Source organism: Corticium candelabrum, chromosome 18 (genome assembly GCF_963422355.1).
Source record: "Corticium candelabrum chromosome 18, ooCorCand1.1, whole genome shotgun sequence".
In the NCBI taxonomy this organism is placed as follows: domain Eukaryota; kingdom Metazoa; phylum Porifera; class Homoscleromorpha; order Homosclerophorida; family Plakinidae; genus Corticium; species Corticium candelabrum.
Genome location: NC_085102.1, coordinates 2,927,376 through 2,945,750, shown reverse-complemented (window position 1 = coordinate 2,945,750; position 18,375 = coordinate 2,927,376). Strand labels below are relative to the sequence as shown.

At 40.9% G+C, this 18,375-nt stretch overlaps 2 protein-coding genes and 1 long non-coding RNA gene across 3 annotated transcripts; 1 reads left to right on the top strand and 2 right to left on the bottom strand.

Moving 5' to 3' along the window:
• Nucleotides 1-1,828: 1,828 nt before the first annotated feature.
• On the bottom strand, nucleotides 1,829-7,525 carry LOC134193659 (CUB and sushi domain-containing protein 3-like; the record flags this gene model as incomplete). Its single annotated transcript, XM_062662499.1, has 15 exons — nucleotides 1,829-2,834; nucleotides 2,893-3,579; nucleotides 3,653-3,826; nucleotides 3,888-4,067; nucleotides 4,124-4,297; nucleotides 4,377-4,655; nucleotides 4,741-5,064; nucleotides 5,182-5,361; nucleotides 5,418-5,591; nucleotides 5,671-5,949; nucleotides 6,035-6,358; nucleotides 6,476-6,655; nucleotides 6,711-6,884; nucleotides 6,943-7,224; nucleotides 7,330-7,525. Coding segments are annotated over 15 exons (4,425 nt in total), but the record flags the coding sequence as incomplete, so codon positions are not given.
• Nucleotides 7,526-7,551: 26 nt separating this feature from the next.
• LOC134193788 (uncharacterized) lies at nucleotides 7,552-12,268 on the bottom strand. Its single transcript, XR_009972108.1, has 3 exons — nucleotides 12,159-12,268; nucleotides 11,987-12,092; nucleotides 7,552-7,653 (listed from the first exon to the last, which is right to left on the bottom strand). It is a non-coding gene; the product is annotated as an uncharacterized LOC134193788 (long non-coding RNA).
• Nucleotides 12,269-12,990: 722 nt separating this feature from the next.
• LOC134194233 (uncharacterized) lies at nucleotides 12,991-17,029 on the top strand. The gene is made up of 13 exons (XM_062663155.1): nucleotides 12,991-13,128; nucleotides 13,199-13,258; nucleotides 13,317-13,694; nucleotides 13,757-13,936; nucleotides 14,001-14,186; nucleotides 14,254-14,433; nucleotides 14,562-14,759; nucleotides 14,812-15,276; nucleotides 15,342-15,380; nucleotides 15,445-15,813; nucleotides 15,875-16,366; nucleotides 16,436-16,659; nucleotides 16,723-17,029. The coding sequence occupies exons 1-13, from the start codon at nucleotides 13,086-13,088 to the stop codon at nucleotides 16,744-16,746; spliced, it is 2,838 nt and encodes a 945-aa protein (XP_062519139.1). The 5' UTR covers nucleotides 12,991-13,085; the 3' UTR covers nucleotides 16,747-17,029.
• The last annotated feature ends 1,346 nt before the right edge of the window (nucleotides 17,030-18,375 follow it).

Genomic DNA, 18,375 nt, shown 5'->3' with positions numbered 1-18,375 from the left:
TTTCGGTTTTCAACGCTTTGACAACCCTACCCACACAAAGATTAAAGGGAATGACCAGACTAACCACCGCCACCATGCATTACCATGTCAGGATTTTGCTCTCTTTGAAGAACTTTGTGGCTTTTAGAAAGCCGGTTTAGTTCAACGGGTCACACACACTCCAAATAACCCACACACACTCCCGTTAAATTCTCAATACTTGGTTGCTCCTCCTTTCACTCGCCCTATAGCCTCAATTCGTCTTGGGACACTCTCCATCAGGTTGGTAATTAATCCCTGGGGTATTTTGCGCCAAGCCATCTGCATTGCTTCCCACAACTCTTGTTCGGTTTCAGGGTATTTTTCATTTGCCTGAACCTCAGAACATGCCATAGATTTTCAATGGGGCTTGCATCTGGCGACGTAGCAGGCCAGTCCAAGTCTCACAGCCATTGCTTGGTTGAGCACGAGGTGTGAATTGTCGGGTTGTCTTGCTGCAAGATAAACTTCACCGACTAAATGACGAGCATCTGGCAGCGTGACATCACCCAGGATCTGTTGGTAATCTTCTGAATTCAGACGGCGGCATATGCGATGAAGAGAGCCTACACCTTGACAGCTGATGCAACCTCATAGCATAGCGTTCTTATCACTTACTTGACCCCTATTCCTATGCGACTTTCCCAAAGGGAGTCGGATAATTTGAGGGTCTACTGTAGTTTATTTTGAGAATGTTGGAAATGAGATTGTTGTCATATGCATTTTTGGTGATTAGCTGTCCTGCAAGTAACCGGTGTTCTAGCCAGGTTTGTGGTAAGGCATTGCAGAAGGTCAAGTTGTGGGCGTGGCCTACTTTGCAGTCTTGCACGTGATATCTTAATTACCTTTTACATGTTGGGTCTTGGTTGCAGTTGACAAAACTTGCAATATCACGTTTTTCTTTCATATATATGACTCTGATCAAAGGAAAGTAGAAACTGCCAAGACCCAACAGCAAGTATGTAGTCTTCTGTAGCCAACTCCTCTTCTTCCCCCTACTTTTGGTGGAAAGGTCTGAAGGCAAGTGTTTGCTGTTTTGTTGCTCTCATTATCTCACCGCACCCCGGTGGGGTAAAAAGGTGCTAAAGTGTTTATCAAAATGCACACAACAGCACGTGCTGTCAGTGTGCATACCATAATGTTAAACTTTTAGGATTGTTGTTGTTTGTCTTGCCTGACGAAGACTTTATATCAAAGGCTGCCCTCTCACTATATGATGGCTTGGAGAAGACTGGTTTGACTAGCAAGTATACAGAAATAGTGCCTTAGTTGAAAAGATGGATGGTATAGCGGTCATGGTCAAGACGTTACGGCCTAGGCTGAAGGCAGAGTGGCCCGCTATGCCTTAGGATCCCTGACTAGAACCCTGCAATCACTTCTTAACACACACGTATTTACATATCGGCAGAGGTTGTTTGGGTAGACATTCTGTAAAGCGGTTACAAAGATTCCTGTGCTATATGTAAGTTTACAATTTTTCTTAGCAACCAGCTCAATTTATTGAACACTGAATTTTTGTTTTACTCGTTTTGTAGATGTACACAGTTTGGCTCGTGGTAGCTTCTAATATACAATTGAAGGGAGGGTATATCTATGTAGCATATCAAAGCTCATAGAGCTACATGTATATCCAGAGACTGCGACGGTGCAGAGGATGGTAGTCGAAACTGAAATGTGTTAGTAGTGTTACCAGGACAAGTGTGTTGCGTGGAAGTGTGGCAGAGGGTGGCAGCCAAAACTAGAAGTCTTGTCACTATCTTTATACGATACGTGGTGCTCCAGAACCCCTTTCTCAATAGTAGTCATAGGCTTTGACAAAGTTTATTTTAAGTATTCATTCAACAGACAACAAACTAACAACACTAAAGTCTTCACTGTAACGAATATGTCTCAGTTAGCATCATCAAAGTTTTCAGCTGTTAAAGCTTCGTTTAAACAGACCATAAATCAGCAAAGAGAAAGCAAACAAGTTCGTCAATTGCAATGTATCACAGAATTTTAATATCCGTGTGTCTTGATCAAGATCGTGTTGATATAGTTGAAGACTTTTGTGTAAACACCGTATGCTTCTTTCGTACATGTTGAATCTTTTCCAAAGCTGACTATTCCGCAGAGTGTAAATAAATTATCAACCTCAGACTGACACATCAGTGGGCCTCCGCTGTCACCAGGACAAGCATCGATGTTCTGTCCTTTTGCACAAAGCATGTTGTTGGTCAACACTGTGCTACCAACATTACCATTGCATTGAGAATTGTTAACAAATTGAAGTGTGGCTTCTAGTGGAATATTAGTAAATGTTTTGTCATTTTCTCTAAAGAATCCCCATCCGACAACAGTGGCACTTTCACCCACTGAAATAAATGATACATTGCGGTGCTTTGGTTCCAACAAGCATATCGGTCTCACATAGTCAGTGTAGGTAACATCACGGTCTAACTTGATAAGAGCAATGTCGTTATCTAATGTGTGGAGATTGTACTTCTGACTTTTGGTTCCTCCGAGATGCGGTTGTGGTTCCACACCAAATGTCTGCTCATGAGGATCGTCTCTGTCACGTGAGAAATCTCCAAGTTTTACCGTAATTAGACCTGGACTGTACTGTTGGTTAAAAATGCAATGGGCAGCGGTCACTACCCACCTCTTATTTATGAGAGTACCGCCACATTTCAACTCAACATGATTTTGATTAAGCGATTTTGTGACATAAATAGAAGCGAGCCACGGCCAAGCTCCATAGTGAGAGAAGTCTCCATTTAGTACTCGTGCATGGAATCCGGGTGCTCCAGCAACTCCACAAAGACTTTCTACTTTTTCTAGAAACAGACAAGAATTAATATCAGTATCATTAAACATGTCAGAATTCATTTATACTTGGAGTGATAGTTTCAGCAAATTGTGTAAATATTTTAAAGTTGGTCATAATAAAAACATGAGTATCACTAGGAGGTGATGCAATTGCATCAAGTTCTGGTTTGTAAATATTTCCTACACCAAACACAAATCTTTCTACGGAAATGTGTGCCAACTCCAGAGCTACAGATTCGGGTGTTCGTCTGTTCGAGTTTGATTTACCGTCTGTAATGACAATAAGAACTCTTTTCAGTCTGTTGTTATTTCTTGTACTTGCAGTAAACATAGCTTTTGCTTTCAATAAGGCTGCAACTGTGTTTGTTCCTCCTCCTTTGTAAATGAATTCATTGACTGCTTGAAGAAAGTTAGCCTTGGATGGTGTCAACTCAGAAATGGGGTAGAGTTGGGTACCAAATGCAACAGCTCCCATGTGTGTTGAATGTTGATCCATAACGAAAGCTGTTGCCATGTTTCTTACAAATTTTTTTATTTCATTGAAAGCTGAGCTACCGACACTTCCTGATGTATCCAAAGCAAAGATCAGGTCTAGAGCCAAGACATTGTCAATGGGACGTGCTGATCTGGCAGCAGAGCCTGGAGGAGGCCTTGCTTCTTCAGTAAAAGTTGCAAACTTCTCATAAAATGAATTTTGAAAGGCAGTTACAATTTTCTGTGCTTCTGGAGAAATTTGCAGGTTTGATGCAGTGGCTGCAAACAAATCAGCACCATTTATTGTTAATATAGAAGTAATGCAAATAAATGCAAAGATTGAAAAATGAACCTTTGCAAGTTGGAGTTGGACCACTCCATGTTCCACTAGCCAAACACGTAGAAACATTGGAACCTCGTAACTCATAACCAGAGTTACAAGAGTACGTGATAGTATCATGGAAGTGGAAAGAGACACCGGTAAAACTTCCATCTTGTATCGTTGCTGGTTGACCACAAGTAACAGCTGAAAATAGTGTCAACATCAAATTGGCTGTATATTTGAGTAATGTTGAGATTCAACTAACCGAAACAGTGCATTCTGCTTCGTTTACTCCAAACACCTGCAGAAGAGCAACTGAATCTGTTTCTGCCTCCGGGAATGTAGTAACCCGTGTTGCAAACAAGTGTGATTTGGTATCCTGCATAGTAATTGTTGCCGACAAAGTGACCATTGCTCACAGTAGGAGGAGAAGGACAAGATATTCCTATTACAAAATGGCATCTTTATTGCAAAGTCAGTTTATTCATGGTATATACTGACTTTGACAATATCCAATTGAATGTGACCAGGATCCTAATTGCTGACATGATATGATGGATTGTCCTGTTACTGCATATGTTGAATTACAAGTTAGTTTGACATAAGTGCCTAGTTCCCTATTGGAGGTGTTCAAATGTCCGTTGCTAGGAACAGTCAATGTAGGACAAAGTGGACCTAAACGTTTATACAAATATGTCAAATACATGCATAGTAGATAATCTAAAAAATACAAAATTTAATATTCTGCCAGTACAAAAATTTGCATTGAATCCTTTCTCGGTTCCAGATTGGTCTGATGAAAAGTTGACATAAAGGCTCGAATTTGCTTCAATGTTAGGTGGAATTAGAGTGCCGCTGTATGATTGAATAATGATTCCGCTCTGGTTGGCTACTGTTAGGTTGTCATGCCCATTCTCAGTTGAAAACTCAGTAAATTGAATGCAAAGTTTGTGATTCTGAGAGGCACACATTAGCCAACGCTGTAATTGTTTGTTGGAATATGAAATCGGATATCCATTAGAAGTAAAAGTACCTACAACAGAAGCGAGATTTCACATATCATTGACATAGTTCTTATGAATTACACTTATACATTTCTATGTGGAAAGTGTACTTACTCTTTGATTGAAATTTTGCGTAAAATCCATTCCTAGTGACAGATCCGTCAGAAGTGAAACTAATAGATACAGATCTACCGCAAGACACCACAACTGGTGGAATGTTGGAACCACTAAATCGCCCAATAATGTGACTTGTGTTAGAAAGTTCTCTAACAGTCACAAAATCGTAAGAATTTTCGGTGGAAAAGTTGGTGAATGTAATGAAAATTTTCTGTCGTTCACGAGCATGAAGTGCCCAATGACAACTCATTTGGTTGGTGTACTCAGATACACTGACTTCGCCGCTGTAGTAAAGAGATGTGTTTTTGCCAGAGCAAGATTCTAAACAGAAAGATGCTACAATAAACGAGCTGTGCCCTTGCTGTTACACTTTTGACATGACACCGTGTTAATAGTAACTATCTAAGTAACATAGTAGCCGTCAACAGATGTACTAACCGTAACAACTCATTTTGATTGCATTGCTCCAGACACCTGTGGAAGAGCAACGAAACTTGTTTGTACCTCCGGGAACATAGTAACCCGTGTTACACACAAGCGTGATCTCATCTTCTGCATAGTAGCTGTTGCCAACGAATTGACCATTCCTTATTGTAGGAGGAGAAGGACAAGATATTCCTATTACAAAATGGCATCTTTATTGCAAAGTCAGTTTATTCATGGTATATACTGACTTTGACAATATCCAATTGAATGTGACCAGGATCCTAATTGCTGACATGATATGATGGATTGTCCTGTTACTGCATATGTTGAATTACAAGTTAGTTTGACATAAGTGCCTAGTTCCCTATTGGAGGTGTTCAAATGTCCGTTGCTAGGAACAGTCAATGTAGGACAAAGTTGACCTAAACGTTTATACAAATATGTCAAATACATGCATAGTAGATAATCTAAAAAATACAAAATTTAATATTTTGCCAGTACAAAAATTTGCATTGAATCCTTTCTCGGTTCCAGATTGGTCTGATGAAAAGTTGACATAAAGGCTCGAATTTGCTTCAATTTTAGGTGGAATTAGAGTGCCGCTGTATGATTGAACAATGATTCCGCTCTGGTTGGCTACTGTTAGGTTGTCATGCCCATTCTCAGTTGAAAACTCAGTAAATTGAATGCAAAGTTTGTGATTCTGAGAGGCACACATTAGCCAACGCTGTAATTGTTTGTTGGAATATGAAATCGGATATCCATTAGAAGTAAAAGTACCTACAACAGAAGCGAGATTTCACATATCATTGACATAGTTCTTATGAATTACACTTATACATTTCTATGTGGAAAGTGTACTTACTCTTTGATTGAAATTTTGCGTAAAATCCATTCCTAGTGACAGATCCGTCAGAAGTGAAACTAATAGATACAGATCTACCGCAAGACACCACAACTGGTGGAATGTTGGAACCACTAAATCGCCCAATAATGTGACTTGTGTTAGAAAGTTCTCTAACAGTCACAAAATCGTAAGAATTTTCGGTGGAAAAGTTGGTGAATGTAATGAAAATTTTCTGTCGTTCACGAGCATGAAGTGCCCAATGACAACTCATTTGGTTGGTGTACTCAGATACACTGACTTCGCCGCTGTAGTAAAGAGATGTGTTTTTGCCAGAGCAAGATTCTAAACAGAAAGATGCTACAATAAACGAGCTGTGCCCTTGCTGTTACACTTTTGACATGACACCGTGTTAATAGTAATTATCTAAGCAACATAGTAGCCGTCAACAGATGTACTAACCGTAACAACTCATTTTGATTGCATTGCTCCAGACACCTGTGGAAGAGCAACGGAACTTGTTTGTATCTCCGGGAACATAGTAACCCGTGTTACACACAAGCGTGATCTCATCTTCTGCATAGTAGCTGTTGCCAACGAATTGACCATTCCTTATTGTAGGAGGAGAAGGACAAGATATTCCTATCATACAATCACGTCATGTTGCAGAGTAAGTTTATTCATGAAAGCTGCTAACTTTGGCAGGAACCAATTGAACTTGACCAGGACCCTGATTGTTGGCATGATATGATGGATTGTCCTGCTACTTGGTATGTAGAATTACAAGTTAGTCTAACATAAACACCTTCTTTAGTATCTGAGGTGTTCAAATGTCCGTTGCTAGGAACTGTCAATGAAGGACAAAATTGACCTAAAATTTTAGACAAAATATGTTATTGTATAAATATCCTTTTAGTGATGTAACATACAAAACGTTGCTCTGAATCCCTTTTTGGTTACGGAGTCATCTGATGAAAAATTGACATAAAGATTTGTCTGGGATTGAATGTCAGGTGGGACTTGAGCACCGCTGTATGATTGAACAATAACGACTCCACTCTGATTGGCTACCGTCACTTTGTCGTGGACATTCTCAGTATCAAAGTCAGTAAAATGAATGCAAAGTAGATCTTTCGGAGTGCCACACATTAGCCAACGTTGTAGTTGTCCGTTTGAATACAATGATGGATATCCATTGGAAGTAAAACTGCCTACAAATACAAATGATGTTATGTATCTTTGCGTAGTTGTCATAAATTACAATAGAAGAGAATAGAGATAGTAAGACGTTGGGATCATGTGTTGAAATCACTTACTTGTAGATTGAAATGCTGCTGAGAATCCCTCCTCTGTGACAGATCCGTCCGAAGTGAAAGTAATAGATACAGATTGATCACAAGAAACCACAACTGGTGGAATGTTGGAACCGCTATATCGCCCAATAATGTGACTTGAGTTGGAAGTGTCTTTGATTGTCACAAAATCATAGCCACTTTCTGTTGCAAACTTGGTGAATGTAATGAAAATTTTCTCTTGGTGACGAGCATAAAGAGTCCAGTCGCAGGTCATGCTATTGCCATAGTGAGATACACTAACTGTACCGCTATAATAGCGAGACGTAGTTGAACCAGAGCATGATCCTAAATGAAAATGGTATATTTAACAACTGTGAGTGTTGTGTGTGTGTGTGTGTGTGTGTGTGTGTGTGTGTGTGTGTGTGTGTGTGTGTGTGTGTGTGTGTGTGTGTGTGTGTGTGTGTGTGGGTGTGTGTGTGTGGGTGGGTGGGTGGGTGGGTGGGTGTGTGTGTGTGTGTGTGTGTGTGTGTGCGTGTGCGTGTGCGTGTGCGTGTGCGTGTGCGTGTGTGCGTGTGTGCGTGCGTGTGTGCGTGTGTGTGTGTGTGTGTGTGTGTGTAGGAGCTGTTGCTTAAGCACTTGCTATACAATCATCATCTCAGCTATACCTACTCTATAGAATCTCTTTCTGTAGCTCATCACCAAAAACGTGTAAAAGCAAATAAACATTGTGGCTAGACAGGTATGCTCATGCCTTTGCTATATATCATGAAAGTAGGTGCATGCTTCCTAGAGCGTCATTTATCCATGAGTATGTGACGTGTCTATATAACTCTGGAACATACTGTATAGTTCTTCATGCAGATCGTAATGGTTGTTTCCGTTTCTCTTTTTGGGTGTGTTTCCGTCGTTTGTTAGGTTAGCTGTTAGATGAGAGGAGTTATAGAGTCTGAGGCGGGAATCCTTATCATGTACACCATGTATATACGGAAGCCGGTAGCGGCGGATTGATATCAGTTTGCCGTTCTCGGCCACATTGATATCAATAGACACAAATAGTGTAGCGCGCGTTACCAAGTGTGTAAAATTTACTTTTCTAGGTGCTACAAAATAACGTGCGCTATTCTAGATACAATGGACACGTCACCGTCTTGTATTCTAACTAGATGAACTGTGGAACACGTGTGTGCGCTCTTTGATCTGCTAGCTGCTCAGGGGACCCCGGGTTGGGATCGTTGTTTGGTGCACGTCGTGGAAACGGTACTAATCGACTTTCCAGTGAATTGGATACGAGTAGTGGGTTTCAGAAACCATACTCTTCCGATGCAATGATTGCTGGTGCACTGAAATCTTTTTGGTATGTTTAGATAATTAATTAAATTGATTAATAATAATTACAAAATTAGACAAATACACACATGAACACATTTAGTTGTAGATGTGTTTAGTAATGATGTAGTCGTTATTGTAGAGTTATACATTGCAGAAATTTCCAAAAGATAATTTCAAACTTAATGCAGGACTGGAAAACGTCCTTGGATTGAATTATTGTGTGAATTCATGTTATTCTGTTCCTGCTGTGTATGAAATCTCTACAATAACTAATAGATGACATGCGTGGGTGAGTGGTCATCCGTGTATTGTGTGTGTGTGTGTGTGTGTGCACATACACAGATGACCACTCACCCACGCATGTGATATATTAGTTATTGTAGAGATTTCATACACAGCAGGAACAGAATAACATGAATTCACACAATAATTCAATCCAAGGACGTTTTTCAGTCCTGCATTAAGTTTGAAATCATCTTTTGGAAATTTGTGCAATGTATAACTCTACAATAACGACTACATCATTACTGAACACATCTACAACTAAATGTGTGCATGTGTGTATTTGTCTAATTTTGTAATTATTATTAATTAATCAATTTAATTAATTATTTAAACATACCCAAAAGATTTCAGTGCACCAACAATCATCACATCAGAAGAGTCAAGGGCTACTCGTATCCAATTCACTGGAAAGTCGATTGTTTCCATGACGTGCAGCAAACAAGGATCCCAAACTGGGGTCCCCTTAGCTGCTGATCGAAGAGCGCGCACACACGTTCCACAGTTCATTTATTTAGAATACAACGAGAATACAAGGCGGTAACGTGTCCAGTGTATCTAGAATAGCGCACGTTATTTTGCAGTACATTATTATTAACTAATGATTGTGGCATTGATATTACATAAATTCTACACATTTGATAACGCGCGCTACACTATTTGTGTCTATTGATATCAGTGTGGCCGAGAACGGCGGACGGATATCAACCCGCCTCTACCGCTTCCATATGTATACGTTGGTTTTATACTGCGCATGCGGCTTACGCTTCAGCGAATTAGAAGTTGCTTGCGTGATTCAAACGAACTCTGATATTATGGGTGAGTGCTTGTTGCTAATGATCCAAATGTGCCCATATAATCTTGCAGAACTTACCACATACGGTCTAGAAAGGCAACATGATAAATGTGTATACCATGCAGACATGTTTAGCTTTCTACAAAGGTAACTAGTTCTATGGTATCCGTAGGCGCCTCGTGTTCCTGAGTAACACTTCCAATGGAGCTTACAGAAGGTCTACTGAAACGCTGAGTCCTAGCTAGACAATACGTATTTGTTTCAACATGCAAACGTCCTAGTAGTTTAGATTACCTATGTAGGCGTGTTAGGAGTAGTTGCCGTTTTGTGATCATGATCAAGACAATTGAAATGTACAGTCTAGGTATGCACTCAGTTCCGTTGTAACGACAGTGGTATGGTATTTACTGACTTAGAAATTGATATCAGCAAACATTGACTATCAACAGTGTTAGATGCAGCACAGTGTACTACAGGATTGATTGATTGTAGTATGGGGCGTGTGAATAGTTGACTGCAGGTGGCATTCAGCTAATAGAGGTGTTTCTTGGTTGTCAATTACACACAGTCCCTAAAGTACAGTGTTAGATGCAAAACAGTGTACTAAAGGATTGATCATACTGATGTGTGAATAGTTGACTGTGGGTGGCATTCAACACCTGAAGGTGTTTCTTGGTTGTCATGTACACACAGTCCCTAGCTACAATACAAAAGGATGGGGCAACCAAACTTCAGGAAGCATATTCATGGTTTGGTCACTTGCACTAATCCTTCCTAGACTCATCTGTAGTCGGACACGGAAACGATTTTTAAGGCAGGTCCTTGCATGGAAGGTGGTCATGGGGAGGGGAAATTTGAGATTTGTGAGTCACACACACACACACACACACACACACACACACACACACACACACACACACACACACACACACACAGCACACACACACACACACCACACACACACACACACACACACACACACACATACCAAAAGCTCAATGGAGACCCATATAGGACCACGCCCATTTCTGTTGTGCGACCCGGATTAGAAGCCTCGCTACGGTCGACAATTAACTAGTTCTAAGGTATCCGTAGGCGCCTTGCGTGCGTGAGTAACACTTTCAATGGAGCTTTCAGACCCGCTGACCGTCTACTGAAACGCTGAGTCCTAGCTAGACAATACTATTTGTTGAAACCCTAGCTGTAATGGAAGTAAACATGCAAACTTCCTAGTAGTTTAGATTACGTATCTAGGCCTGGTATAGGTAGTCGTTGTTTTGTGATCTTGATCAAGACAATTGAAATGTACAGTCTAGGTATGCACGCAGTTCCGTTGTAACGACAGTGGTATGGTATTACTGACATAGAAATTGTTGTCAGCAAACATTGACTATCAACAGTGTTAGATGCAGCACAGTGTAGTAAAGGTTTGATCATACTGTAAGTATGGGACGTGTGAATAGTTGACTTTAGGTGGCATTCAACACCTGAAGGTGTTTCTTGGTTGTCACCTACACACAGTCCCTAGCCACAATACAAAAGGTGAATAGTTGACTGCAGCTGGCATCAACTCCTGAAGTTGTTTCTTGGTTGTCAAGTACACACAGTTCCTAGCTACAATACAAAAGGATAGGGCGACAAAAGTTCAGAAAGCATTTTCTCCGCCGTTTAGTCACTTAGAGAATCACTTTTAGACTCACCTGTAGTGGGACACGGAAACAATTTTTTAAGGTATAGGTCTGATCATCAAACGTGGTCATGGGGAGGAGAAATTTGAGATTTTTGATTACACACGCGCGCGCGCGCACACACACACACACACAGACACACAGACACAGACACACACACACACACACACACACACACACACACACACACACACACACACACACACACACACACACATACATATATACCAAAAGCTTGATGGAGACCCATATAGGACCACGCCCATTTCTGCTGTGCGATCCGGATTAGAAGCCTCGCTACGCTCGGTGATTATCAGGGCGGCGCAAATATACATAGAAAATAGAACCGGATGGCTACTGTCACTGCTAGAAACATTTCAACACCCGAGTAGCGTCGAGAAACATGGTCGAAATTGCACCGTCAATGCAAAAAGAAATGCTAAGGAGAATATCGAATTACTATAAGTTATTGGGGCAAGTTAAATGTTTTTGTAAGAGCATTCTAAAGCAGTTACAGGGAATGCTTTCTAGTTCTACACATGTAACAAACCATTTGTGGCTATTTGCGGTGACAGTTACTCACCCCATGCGCATTTGAGAATTCTGAAGGAAAAGAGTAGTGTCCACAACAGCGTTGCTTTGTTGAATTCCGGTGTTAACATGCCGTTCCAATTCACTCTTCTCAAGATCTATGAGTTCATGACAAACTGCAGTTGTATATACTGTACATTTACTTTGATACACAGTTAGCTCACGCGTGTATAGAAGAATGTGTAGACTTGGAATAACTGAATAGATAGTTCTTAACACAGATCCAGCCTACTTTTCCACCACAAAACTAGCGTACTGTCCAACAAGAAGTGAGTCAAACAACTGATTTTGGAACTGGCGGTATAACACTAATAAAACGTATGTGTGCAGTGCAAGGCTGGAGCTTGTCACTTCAATTACACTAAAGAATAACGCGACGGTGATGCGTAGGAAGAATGGTCACAGCTCAACAAGATGTTTATTAATTAAACTACGGCGTCCTACGTTGTGTGAAATAGCACTTCATCCTAAGCTAGACAATGTGCGCTTTGTGGAAGCATCTTATTTTCATGTTTTCATTGAAATCGTTTGCATTTACACATTTGCGTCGCCCAAGTCGTTGGCATTTACACCTTTATACTTTAAGTATTAGGGCATGTATACCGTATTTTCCAAGGACTATGTGTGTGCGTTATCATGAGAACAAACGTTATCTGTACTTGCTTCATTCAAAAAGAGAGTAAATTTGACGTTGAAGAGCTGTAGGTGGGGCTGACATATCATGCACATCTAAAAGTGTTTGATAATATGATAATTAAATCTGTTGGAGGATTTCAGAGGTATCTTTCAGTTCGTGCAATAGTCTTACACATTCAATCGAGAAACTTGTAACAGTTATCTCTTTGGACTTTCGCGTAGCCATGCAGTGATTTGTTTCTGTAATAGCTCTGGTCTATTCCAAATGGTATATTAAATTATTACCGTTCTTTATTTGTTTCTGGTGTTTCTTTAGGCGACGCTGTGAAACAAGGGAGTGTTCTAAGCACGTCAGACGCACCTTTTCTATCTTATTGACTCGTCTCGTCACAGTACTTCAAGTAGAAACACTGGTACATAGCTTATTCGAAACGGATAGTTGAGCGAGGCAATTTATGTCGCGGTTCGGCGCAATTCTTGTCTTCGGAGCTCTCACGGGTACATTGTACTCTGGATTATACAAATTCGTTCTATTTCTGCAATACAGATGACATTTTGTTTGCATTAGCAATTACAGTGGGAGATTATCGTACTCCGTTGCATCATGCCGTCTGCTTCAACTCTGCAGGTATATAGTGCTTGACAAGCCAGTTGTCACGTTTAGTCAGAAGTGTTGTGTGCAATAGGTGATATCGACATCAACAGTAAACAAAATTACCCTGTTACTTGGCACAACTTTATTGATCCTACTAACAACGAAAAGCTGAAAGGCCACGCATTAAATTTGCAATCCCGACAGTTAGCCTTTTGGCAGATGGAATTCACTATGCCGGCTATTGTTGCAGGAATTTCAGTGATTGCTTACAGACCAACTGACTTGATCAACATTACAATACAACTTCTAAACAAGAAGAAGGAGGTTCGAAAGGCCTTGTCATCATTTAGTGAAACTGCAACTTTAAATTACACGTTTTCACCTGCCCGTCAAGTGTATTTTATCAAAATAATTAAAACTGGAGAAAGTGAACTGTCGTTTGCGGACATCAAAGTTTCCGGTACACAAGGTACGTCGTATGCCTTTCTACTTTAGTGTTGTGTATTATGCTACAAATTCATTTGTGGTTAGCTCCAGCACGCACACAATGTGTTCGCAACGTAAGAGCTCTTCCTGACGGTTGCTATCACTTTCACCTCTGGAGACAAGAATCCGTACAATACGACTGCAGAAATGGTTTTCGCTTGCAAGGTATAAAGGGAAGCATACTTTGCTCTAGGAAGCTTGGAACCTCATTGAAGTGTCAAAGAGGTATTAGATGCGGATTGCTATTTATCAATTTCATATAATGACTGACACAGATATGACATTGCAGTACCACTCAGATGTTCTGCTCCTCCTTCGATGCCCCATTCTCTACATCGTGTAGAGCAGCGAAGATATTTCGAAAATGAAACGTTTCAGTACGAGTGCGAACTAGGATACTATCTTGTGGGACCCAGTACGATAACTTGTAGAAGTAACGGCAATTGGACTCCAACAACGACTCCGTCTTGTCGAGGTAAAGCATCTTACTTGTGTGCTCTGTGTTTGCTCACTGGATTAACTTTAACTTTGAATACAAATAGACGATTTGAAGTGTTCTACTCCTGACGTTCCTCTAAACGGTTACAAGAGTGGAACTAACTACAGAGTAAATAGCACCGTTTCGTTTTCTTGTCAGAACGGATACCAACTCTCTGGCCCTCAAACGATTCGATGTACGAGTGAGCTGCAATGGAATCCAGAACCCAATGTGAAATGCGAAGGTATAGACTTTGGCGATTATTTACGCATGAAGCTACTGGCCAAGAAATCATATAATTATTATTTATTTGTTTAAAATTATAATTTGTTTATACAAGCATTGCTAGAGTCATACTCTCTTTTTATATAGCAACTACGTGTCCACAAGTCAGCCGTTCCGCTGTAGCAAATGGAAAAGTGAAACTGAGAGAACTAAGCCAATCTGGTTATGTCTACGGTAACTTTCTGCACATTGTATGTGACAGAGGCTATGAATCTGTTGGAAACGACATCATTTTTTGCACTGCCAATGGTGATTGGGACTCTAGTCTTCCACGATGCGTACAAAGTAAACAAATTTCTAATTTATTTGAAATATTTTGATTTTGTTGTTTGTTTAGTATTTGAATCAGGACCTTGTGCAGTAAGATCACCCTGCAGATTGGGAAAAGAATGCATTGTTACTCCTTATAACGAAAGCAAATGTGTATGCTCTGCTTCTCTTGGACATGGTTGTATATCAACAATAGCACCTATGTGTTCTACTGAACATCTAACATTTTGGAGTGACTGTGATATGAAGAATTATAGTTGTCTCTACCCACAAAAACAGTTTTCAATTCTTCGACAAAGCCGTTGCAACGAAGGTTCCAGAACCAAAGTAACAGTCAACACTACAAGAGGTATTGAAACTAGACACGTATACAAATGCAGCTTGCCGAAGAAGGTTGGACCGTGTAAAACTGCCAACACCCGATTCTACTTTGACCAAGATGTAAACAGATGTAAGTCTTTTGTTTGGGGAGGATGTGCTCCCAACAGCAACAACTTTGAAAGTATGGAACAATGTCAGAAAGACTGTAAAGGTTAGATTCGTTTATGTACTACTGACAAATGAAACTTTATGTGATATCAACTTATCTGCGGTTAGAGTTTCAACGTTGCAACAGGAATGAAATCCAAAACTCGGGTACTTTGGTTTCTTTATAATCTTTCGTGTGCTCGTAGCAGCTATTTATATGGAGTTTGCTTAGGAGTAAATGTAGCCAAAGGCCGTCCAACATCTCCATCTAATTCTTTGTCTGCCTCATTTGTGGATGGCAGTAGAATCTATAATGAATCTACAGAAGTAGCGTTTTCAGAATGGAACGTCAGTCTGCTTTGGCAAGCAACTATTTCAGAGATTGTGGTTTGGAATAGTGATTACAATCTTCCGTCGTTAACTATCACTCTGTATTACGATAATCTAGAAGTAATTGCGAAAACAATCGACAGAGTAGGACTTTGTAAATACGGGTGGGTGTTACCGTCAACTACAATAGCGACTTCTGTCAGTCTGGAAACATCAGCGTCTTCAACTCTGCATGTAGATGAAGTTGAAGTATTTGGAATAATTGACCGAGGTGTGAAATCATGTATTAATATCTTATCCGATGTAGTTATACATTTTGTTTCTAATTACAGGACGAAAGATCAACTTTTTGCAAGTTGCAGCAACAGCAATACAATATCCCGGCACAGCGAGCCAAAACACTATGTCAGGAAATGCCAGTAATGCGATAAATGGTATACTAGAAAGGAATTCAGGACCTGGTCATGGCTTTCTAACTTGTTCTTCGACATTACTGAGAAACAGTGAAAGACCTTGGCTTCAAGTTGATCTGAAAAAACCTTATTTCATTACTGAAATCGAATTGTTTCTACGGAGGGGTGAAGAACGTCGACATTGGCAACAAGGACTAACAGTTCATGTGACAAACACGCCTCTTCGTTTCCGTCCCGTCACATCTGCTCTAGTCAATGTGTTAAATCGGTGTGGAGAACCATATTCGTCACCTATCGATCAAACTCCCAAGTTTCCGTGCTATTATTTGCACCCCAGTCAGTACGTAGTCTTGACTCTCTTACAGGCACACTCATTGTCAGGTCTTCAAGTGTGCGAGATCCAAGTGTTTGGTGAGGTTTGAAGTACATTGCAGAGAGCATAATTTGCAGATAACTTCTAGCTGCATATTTCTTTTGTAGCTGTAGCTTGTAACGACCTGACGGCAATTGATCATGTCAGAGTAGAAAGTCAGACAGATAATTTTGCTCCTGCAGAAGCTTCGTACACTTGTGAAACTGGATATTATCCTGTGCCCTCTCAAAGGTTGTTGACGTGTGGTAGGGATGGCAAATGGTTGACACAGCATGGCAGCGAGCCATATTGCCAAGAGATACAACAGACTTCCACGTCTTTACCAACCTTTGTGAGAGCGTCTATGATGTTGCTTATGTTATCATAATTCTTGATTGTATGTTCGGTATTACAGTTGACGTCGGCTTCGGGTCCATAACACGAACGACAAGAACTTCCCGTTTCAGATTTGTTATTTCCGTTTCTATGAGCATTCGGATTGACTCGATCTAGTTAGTATATGCATGGTTTTGTTTGAACTGTTGTCGTCATGTCCGTTGTGCGTGACGGGCGCGTTTTGTCTAGCTAGTGTTTTGCGCTGTTTGCATGTGTCAATGATGAACAATAGCAGTAATGAGTTGCTTGCTGTCTTACACTACATCTTCGTTCTTGTTCTTGTGTGTGGTACTGATAAATGCTAAGATCTCTAGGTCTTTGTGAAACTATGCCACTGTTCAAGGTTTAGGACACATTTCTATTCTTCCACTAGAAAAGTCAAGTCGTTGCCGTATTCGATAAAGTAGTAGACGTCGCGGTAGAATGTTTCCGTTCAGACATGCGTGTTTTCATCATGCAAGAAGAGCCACCCTTTGGCGACGATTGACAATCCGGGGAATGACGAAGGCGGGGAGAGACTGGCTCGAGTCTGGCTCGAGTCTGGCTCGAGTCTGGCTGCAACGCGCAACCATCAGATATGCAAAAGTATATCCATTCATCTATCTATTAGATCCACTCTTCTGAATCGATGCGATATACTCATACAAGATACAGTTAATTATTATCTGATTTGAGATCTTTGGCGTCGCTAGTCATGTCCGCAACACTCTAGATCTGAGATCGACTATCAACACCTGCTCTCTGTATTGAACGGAATGCGATAATTGATGAAGTCCTAGACACGTGCAATCAGTGGGCCAATGAGCAATGATTATACGTCCCTGTGCTCGGTTGTCGCTTACTTATTACCAAGGGCGCGTTTCTTTATTCTTATCTGCCTCTTCTGAAGAGACAGAAGAGATTCTGCTTCGTTTCTCTAGTATCGGAGGAGGTGTCAGAAGAGTGGTCAGAGGTGTCGGAAGTCTCTTCCGCCTCTTCCAGGAGAGGAGCAGAAGATCTGGAAGAGGTCGAGCAGTGACGGAATAAACTCTGCTGTGTTTCTTTTTCGTTGTGGTTTAGTTAGCGAGTGCGTAGTTTGGGTTGCAAACAAGTGGCATTCCGCGGGGAATTTGTCGGCCGTGACGTGACGTTCGATTTCGCAAATTCTGCGTTAGCAACTGCTTTCAGCGACGTCTAACCCTTTCAATATACCAAGTATGCGAGTTCTGGCTACGCTCTTTTTACTCAATATGTGTAATAGAGGGGCCACAACTTGTTTAAGCTCTCCAGATAAAAAAATCTCATTTCGTCATCAGAAAGAAGCCCACTCTTGCCAGTTTGACACGAAAATTGTCCATTGACACGAGCGCATGTGCCACATCTATATCGTTTCTTTATTCGAACCTCTTTCGTCTCCGCCTACGCTTCCAGACAACTCTTGCAGAAGAGGTGGAAGACTCTTCCAGAAGAGGCAGAAGAGAATAAAGAAACGCACCCCGAGTCGTGTAGAATGGCGGAGAAGGCGAAGACAAAACCCACACAAAGTAAACAAGCGGCGAATCGACAAGATGACTACAGAGTGGTTCGGGTAGGTCTAGCGATCGACCTGGTCACGTTTCTACGATCTAGCTTTGTGAACTTCAGAAGTCAAGTATTCTTGTTTCTGTAGACTGCTAGACGACTGTCCATTTAA

What these genes read in the sequence shown, in the direction of transcription:
- LOC134194233 (XM_062663155.1), top strand. Translation starts at nt 13,086, where the DNA reads ATGTCGCGGTTCGGCGCAATTCTTGTCTTCGGAGCTCTCACGG. An exon ending in CGTCTGCTTCAACTCTGCAG is followed by an intron (nt 13,259 to 13,316) that starts GTATATAGTGCT and finishes TGTGTGCAATAG; the next exon opens with GTGATATCGACATCAACAGT. An exon ending in GAATGAAATCCAAAACTCGG is followed by an intron (nt 15,381 to 15,444) that starts GTACTTTGGTTT and finishes GAGTTTGCTTAG; the next exon opens with GAGTAAATGTAGCCAAAGGC.